The following is a 6,915-nucleotide window of genomic DNA, read 5'->3' as shown; positions in this document are numbered from 1 at the left end:
GAGTTCAAGGCCAACATGGTGAAACCCCATCTCTACTAAAAATACAAAAAAATTAGCCAGGCGTGGTAGCGCATGCCTGTAATCCCTGCTACTCGGGAGGCTGAGGCAGGAGAATTCGCTTGAACCCGGGAGGCGGAGGTTGCAGTGAGCTGAGATTGTGCCGCTGTACTCCAGCCTGGACGGCAGAGCAAGACTCAGTCTCAAAAAAAAAGAAAAGAAAATGAGTCATGTGGAATGACAGAAACTGAATTTTTATGGGAACATTTAAAAAAAGTAATATTAGAAAATTCTGGGGCCAGGTGCAGTGGCACATGCCTGTAATCCCAGCACTTTGGGAGGCTGAGGCAAGAGGATGACTTGAGGCCAGGAGTTCAAGACCAGCCTGGACAACATAGTGAAACCCATCTCTACCAAAAATACACAAATTAACTGGGTGTGGTGGCGTGCACCTGTGGTCTTAGCTACTCAGGAGGCTGAGGCAGGAGGATTGCTTCTGCCCAGGAGTTGGAGGCTCCAGCCTGAGTGACAGCGAGACCCTGTCTCTGAAAAAGAAAAAAGCAAAGAAAAATTGAGTGGCTTTTTCCATTTAGGCATATTTTAAGTGCCCAGGAGCCTCTCATGGCTGGTGGCTGGTGTGGACCAGCATCGGTGGAAGGTGTGCGCATCATCTGGAAGGTTCTGTTGGCCGGTACCGGTCAAGGTGCCTGAGTTGTGTTTATTCCCAGCATGCAGTTGCGTCATCTGAGGGTGCTGGGGCTATGGTTTCAGCATCATGGGCTCAGGTCCATGGCCGTTGAGTGTGGGGAAACTGAGGCACGCTGTGCCAGGGGCGGGGGGCTCATAGAAGGTAGAGGGGCCTCCTGTGCTGGCCTGCCTTCATCCAGGCACTGCCCGGCCTTTCCCACCCTGTTGCTAAAGCAGGAGGTGACCGGTGATTTGATCAGCCCAGGCTTGTGTGGCACATGCAGCCTTCGTCATTGCGAGACCACACTGCCGAGGGGCAGGCCAGAGCCGAGGAGACCCTGACGCTTCTCTGAGTGACCTTGAAGTCTGTGCTGCACTGGGCTTGCATACTTTGGGGGCCAGGGAGCCTTACATGGTTTCCGCCATATGCGAGAGTCACCAGGACGTGAGTGCCCACCTCTCACCCTTGCCGCCCCGCCTCACTAAGTGTGGGCTCCATGAGGTTGCACGGCCCCTGGAGAGGTCTTCGGTGGCGGGTTGTTGCGTCTCTGGCTTCCAGTGAGAGCAGGAATGAGAGCCAGGCCGGCTCAGTGGAGCCCATCTGGGGGGGTGCCACAGCTGTTGCAGGAATGGAAGCCCCAACCCCAGGAGGGCCACTGCTGGCCAGGCTCAGCTCTTTCTCTGACCCCATCCCTCTGGTCACACGCTTTGCTAAGGTGGGTAGCCTAGAGCTGGAAGCCCTTCTTGCCACCGAGCCACTGTGCCTCTCCCAGCTGATGGGCCAGGAAGCCTCCATTATTTGATATTTATTTATTTAATGAGACAGGATCTAATGAGACCCTGTCACCCAGGCTGGAGTGCCATGGCGCGATCATAGCTTACTGTGTCCGCGGCCTCCCAGGTTCAAGCAATCCTCCCACCTCTGCCTCCGGAGAAGTAGGGACCATAGGTGCATGCTACCATGCCCAGCTAATTTTTGTATTTTTTGGGAGAGATGGGGGTCTCACTGTGTTGTCCAGGCTGGTCTCTAACTCCTGGGCTCAAGTGTTCCTCCCGCCTCAGCCTCCCAAAGTGCTGGGATTACAGGCTTGAGCCACCACACCTGGCCGCTTTCGTCATCTTAAAAAGACCCCGACCGGCAGCTCGCACCGGGACTGCAGGGAACCCTGCCCTTTGGGGGCGGTGGTGAGGTGTGCCCAGGAGGATGCCCTCCGGGGTTCCCTGGTCAGCAGGCAGTGATGCTGCTGTGTTCTATCCCAGACCCCCCAGTTCCCTTCAGGATGATGGAGGATGCAGAGGCGCCAGGAGAGCAGCTCTACCAGCAGAGCCGGGCCTACGTGGCTGCCAACCAGCGGCTGCAGCAAGCGGGCGACGCGCTGAGGCAGAGGTGTGAGCTCCTGCGGCGAGCTGGCGAGGACCTGGAGCGGGAGGTGGCCCAGATGAAGCAGGCAGCACTACCGGCGGCGGAGGCTGCCTCCTCAGGCTGACCTCTCGGGGTCCGCAGGCCTGGGCAGCGCACGAGGTGGCCTGCACCCGGGCTTTCCCTAGGGGTCCCTTGGCACCAGACGCATTCATGGGGTCCCAGCCTGCGTGGGTGTCTGACACAGGCACCGCTCCTGATGCTGGGGCTGCGGTTCATCCGTCGTCCCATTCATGCCAAGTTGGTGGGACCCACCCAGCTGGCTCTGTCCTGCATGACCTGAGGGCCCACTGGGGTTTGGAAGAGGATAAGGACCTTACTGCTCTGCTGCGATTCTGTCCTCGGCTCACGGTGGCCATGCTCTGTGGTGGGGCCCCTGGGAGCAGGCGCCACCTCCTTCCTCCCGGGGGCAGGCACTCGCCTGCCCACTTCTGAGTCCAGATGTCGGGATCGAGGTGTTAACTGTGATTCTATCCAGCGAGTGCCCACCCGATGTCAGAGCAGCCTGGGGGCCAGCACGAGCCCCTGACCCCACTTCCTTCCGGGCTCTGGGCTCCTCCCACGAGCCACGTTGATCTTCACAACGACCCTGGGCTGCTGGGGTCACTCAAGCAGCCCTGAGACCCGGCCAGGCTGGGCCCAGCTCCACGGCACGGGTGTCTCCCAGCCACTGCCCTTGCTGGAGGACTGCTGTGAGTCACCGGCCCGGAGCCCAGGGTGTCCTGGGCCTCACAGCCACCCTCTGGCCGGAGCAGGTCCTGGGCCTGATTCCCTGCGGTTCTGGCCCCGAGGGAAGGGGCATTAGGGCGGCGGAGGGACTTGCGAAGGGCTTTTCATCCTAGATGCCAACTCGAGTGGAAACCTGGGCCAGGCGGCCCAGAGGCTGGGCCCCGAACATAAACCCCTTCGTGTGTGTCTGGCTTTCTGATTGGTGCCTCTGTGAGTGGCCCCTTCCCAGGGCTCTGGAAGCTGGGGAGGGATGAGCACTGGCGACCCTGGGAACCCTGCTCAGTCCTGCCCAGCACCGCATACAGGGACCGTCTGCCTGACTCAGATACCTGGGGCTGCCTCACCCTCTCTCCAGACCCACAGCCAGCTCTGTTTCTGGAATGTGGAAGATGTTTCTTATTCCCTGAAGAAAGGGGGCCTGCCACACACAGCCTGGGAGGCGCCTCATCTGGAAACAGGGACTTGGCTAGCCGGCCCGGGCCCTGGGGACTTCTCACTGGTCACTCTTCTGAGGCCGCTCACCTGGCCGAGGGGTGTCCCGGCAGGATCTCAGGGTGGAAGGTGGGGAGGGGCAGCTCCTGCCATCCCTTGCCGCCCTGCACTTCTCTGCTGCTTGCAGTCAAAGCTTTCCTCTCCCCGCGCTGGGCCAGGGCTGTGCTCCCTGAAGTGACTTGGACGTGGGGCCGTCCCAGCTCCTAATTGCTCATGGATGCCTCCTGCCCCACACTGGGGCCTGCCATAATAACTGGCCCAGGTACCAACACCCAGGTTGGACCCCCTGGAGCCCGCCCTCCCTCGGGACCAGGGGGAGACTCCTGGCCTCACCCAGTGTCCCCCCTGCCCATCTGGGTGGGGTGCCCCCAGTGTCTGCTTTCTGGCTCTGCTTCCAGGGGTCTAACCTGGGCGGTCTCCTCAGCAAATCTGCCGCAGCACATAGACGGCGATGAACCCGCCCCGCCCGCAGCCCATTTGAGGAACGGGTGATGGCGGCAGGCAATTCAACAGCTCAGTTTATTAAATGTGCGCGGGAGTCGGACAGCTCATGGTGTCCTTACGCTGGACAGATGGCTTTACATTTAGGGGAGGACAGGCTGTTACTATTTACACATTCGTTTAACACTCAGAGACCCGGTACAGAAACGTGGGGTGGCAGCTAGGGGAATCCGAGACAGACCAGGCGTGCGTCGTCGGGGCTGGACCGGGGCAACAGATGGGGCGGGGTGAGGTAATGCTGTCAGAGCTCGGGAGGACCACGCCGGTGGGCACAGCAGCCCGAGTTCAGCACCCACGTGTGGTGGTGTTGGGGGCCAGTGGCGGTCACCGTCCATCAGCCTCAGGACACTGCCACCCTCCCTGCGTCCTCAGACCTTCAGTTCCTTAGGACTCTGGCCCTGGAGTGTCGGGGCAGACGACCCCTTGTCACCCTGGTGCAGAGAGGCCGGTGGCCAGGCAGGGGACGCGGTGGGCATACCTTGAGTCAATTGTCCAGAGGCCACCAACTGCCTGTCCCCTCCTGGAGACAGCTGGACTGGGCAGTGAGGTGTGGCTGTAGCCCCCGCGGCAGGGGGTGAAGGCGAAAGTGAGCTCAGGACTCAGGGTGGCGGGCAGGGCCAGTGGCCAGGTTGCACTCCCTGCTGCTGGGCAAGGCGGCACGGGCAGGGGCCGGCCAGACCCAAGTTCTGTGAGCAGCACCAGGTGTCTCTCCATCATCGCTGCCACCATGCTCCCCCCAGAGGTAGCTCTGGGAGTTCCCCACGGCCCACATGGGGAAACAGAGGCAGGGAGCCGGGAGAGCACCGCCCAGAGACTTACCGTGTGTGGAAGGCAGTGCTGCACCTCCTTGCACAACCCCGGCCCTGTCACCAGCGACCCAGTGGCTGTCTGCGTCCTACCCCTTGACGATTAGAGGTGCAGCTGGCCAGGGCGAGCATGAGGGTGAGCACGTGTTTGGCATCCCCAAGTCCAAAAGCCCCAGAAGAGACCCCAGGCTCCCCCTCAGGCCATGGATGGGGACAGCCAGTGTGAGATCCCCGCTGGGTCCTGAAAGGGGGCTCCTGGCAGGCAGGAGGTCGCCCCACTCAGCCTGCATTCTCCCTGCTCTCTGCTCAGCCACCCGTGACCCCCTCTTCCCCCAAAACAACCTGACAGCCTCGCCTGGCTGCGAGGTCCTAGGAGGGAGGATTGGGCACCCTCAGCACAAGACGTCCTCCCCGGAGCTCCTCATCCTGCAGGGCGCGGGCCCAGAGCATGGGGTGCAACATGACATGCATTCAGAGAAGCAGCAGCGTTAACTGGGGGTGGGGGCTGGGGTCAGCTTCTCTCCCAGTGACCCTGAGGACAGCGCCTTCTGCCAGATAGGCTGGCCTTGCACATGCTGGGGACAGGATGCAAGGGATGGTGGTATCCGTGATGGGGCTGGGGTTTCCTTCTGAGCTCCACCCACCCAACCCTCAAACCCCGCTTCCCTCCTCCCGGAGAAGGCACCTTGGGCAGTGAGTGTGTGCCCTCGGCCTGGGCAGATTCGTGTGTGAAGGCAGCGCCTGCCCGAGCTGGGATTCTGCAGAAAAGAGGTCGTAGGCTCCCTCTGCAGAATGAAGCGTTGCCCCAGTCCCAGAGCCCTGGCCCCTGCGAGTCCCACCGCACGCAGGAGACCCAGCTCCCATCCTCCCCGGCCAGGGGATGAGGCAGCCAAGCCCCCCAGGCCCCTCTGTCAGCTTTCACCTCATCTGGCACTAAGTACTCCCCAGCCCTGTGTTCGCCTGCCGGAAGGCCCCCGGACCTCCGGCCTTGTCCCAGAGCCCCGAGTGGAAGGCAAGGCTGGGTCCCCGCTGTCCCCGCCCCAGCTGTGCTGTCTCTGGAGTCCTAGGGTCTAGCACTTTATGCATCATGAACCAGAAGGGAATTGAAAAGGGACAAGATCAGCAGCAGTGCAGTCCTGGGCACTGACCACGCCCACATGTGATGGTCTCCGTAACGTGCAGGCTCCGCTGGGGAGAGGCCAGCGCGGCCTCCAGGTCCCAGGGCCTCGGGCTCACGGCCGGGACTCCCCTCAGTCTTCTTTCCATTGACCTCGCCTGCCGCGGCTGGGCCGGGCCGATCCTGACTCCAGCGACCCTTGCGGTCGCCCCAGCTGGTAGCCAGCATCTCTGGGCTGGGGTCCAAATGTCAGCTGGCCCGGCGTCTGCACCAGGGTCCCAACGTGCGCAGCCCGCTGCCTTCCAGTCTTCCGCCAAGGGGTGCAGCAGGCAGGGGGATCCGTTGGCCCCTGCCCCTCCCACCCCCACCCTTTTGGGCTGCGCCGGGCGCTTGGGCTCCGGGTTCCCTGAACACCGTCGGGGCGGGGCTTCCTGCCGGGGATCGGCCACACCCCCACCTCGCACTCCCACAGCTGGGGCTGAGAATGAAAACAAACCCTGCAAAGCCCTCATTAGCGAATTACCCGCGGCTGCCGTGATTACAGGCTTCGCCCCTGCGCGCCGCGGAGGCCCCCAGCTGGCAGGCCCGCCGTGGCGCCGCCCTCCGCGAGCCTCGCCCCACCTGCGGCGGGCGCCGTCACCTCCCCAGCGCTGCCCCTGCGAAGCAGCGGACCCAGACCCGGACCCGAAGGCTGCCGCCTCCCTCGCCCGGGGTCAGGCAACGGCTCCCGACAGGGGAAGGGCCGCGCGCTCAGGGCTGGGCCCGGGCGCCCTTACCAGCGCTCCACGGCCGGGACTTGAGGCCCAGCGGCCGCCCCGTTTCCTCCTGGACCCCCGCGATACAGAGGCAAGGTCTTCCGGTGAGGCGCAAGGCCGCAGTGCACTGAGCGGGGGCTCTGAGGGTGGTGGGGCTGAGGTGGGCAGAGGCCCTGGGGCGACCTACGGGGAACATCTACAGCGCAGGCCCATGGGGCAGCCAGACCCGGCCGCAAGGCCGGGAGAGAAAGTTCCAGAAGGCCGGCCTAGGCCACTATTCCAGGAGGGTGGCGGAGGAGGTGGCCGGGGCTTTCTCCGCGGCCGAGTCGGTGGTGGCTGCGACCACCATGGGGCTGGGCACATAGTTGAAGGGGGGTACTCGGGCCGAGCGGCTGGGGGAGCCGTGCCGGC

At 63.1% G+C, this 6,915-nt stretch overlaps 2 protein-coding genes across 6 annotated transcripts in view; one reads left to right on the top strand and one right to left on the bottom strand.

Annotated features, from left to right (window-relative positions):
* The window catches only part of LOC105551951 (chromosome unknown open reading frame, human C19orf25), an 8,874-nt gene extending 5,849 nt beyond the window's left edge, over nt 1–3,025 (top strand). For 4 of the 5 annotated variants that reach the window (XM_011997415.1, XM_011997420.1, XM_011997417.1 and 1 more), the window contains exon 3: nt 1,945–3,025. In XM_011997415.1, the coding sequence (XP_011852805.1) occupies nt 1,945–2,171 (227 nt within the window). In that variant the 3' untranslated portion in view covers nt 2,172–3,025. The remainder of the gene's footprint in view (nt 1–1,944) is intronic. The other variant, XM_011997416.1, reaches the window with a different exon arrangement.
* Nucleotides 3,026–6,287: 3,262 nt separating this feature from the next.
* APC2 (adenomatosis polyposis coli 2) overlaps nt 6,288–6,915 on the bottom strand; it is a 26,360-nt gene continuing 25,732 nt past the window's right edge. Inside the window, exons 18-19 of the mRNA XM_011997467.1 lie at nt 6,526–6,644; nt 6,288–6,405 (exon numbers count right to left, since the gene is read on the bottom strand). Of these exons, the coding sequence (XP_011852857.1) occupies nt 6,288–6,405; nt 6,526–6,644 (237 nt within the window). The remainder of the gene's footprint in view (nt 6,406–6,525; nt 6,645–6,915) is intronic.

Source organism: Mandrillus leucophaeus, unplaced genomic scaffold (assembly GCF_000951045.1).
Source record: "Mandrillus leucophaeus isolate KB7577 unplaced genomic scaffold, Mleu.le_1.0 Scaffold54, whole genome shotgun sequence".
Taxonomy (NCBI): Eukaryota; Metazoa; Chordata; class Mammalia; order Primates; family Cercopithecidae; genus Mandrillus; species Mandrillus leucophaeus.
Note: the sequence above shows the minus strand (reverse complement) of the source record. Positions and strands in the feature narration are given on the sequence as shown.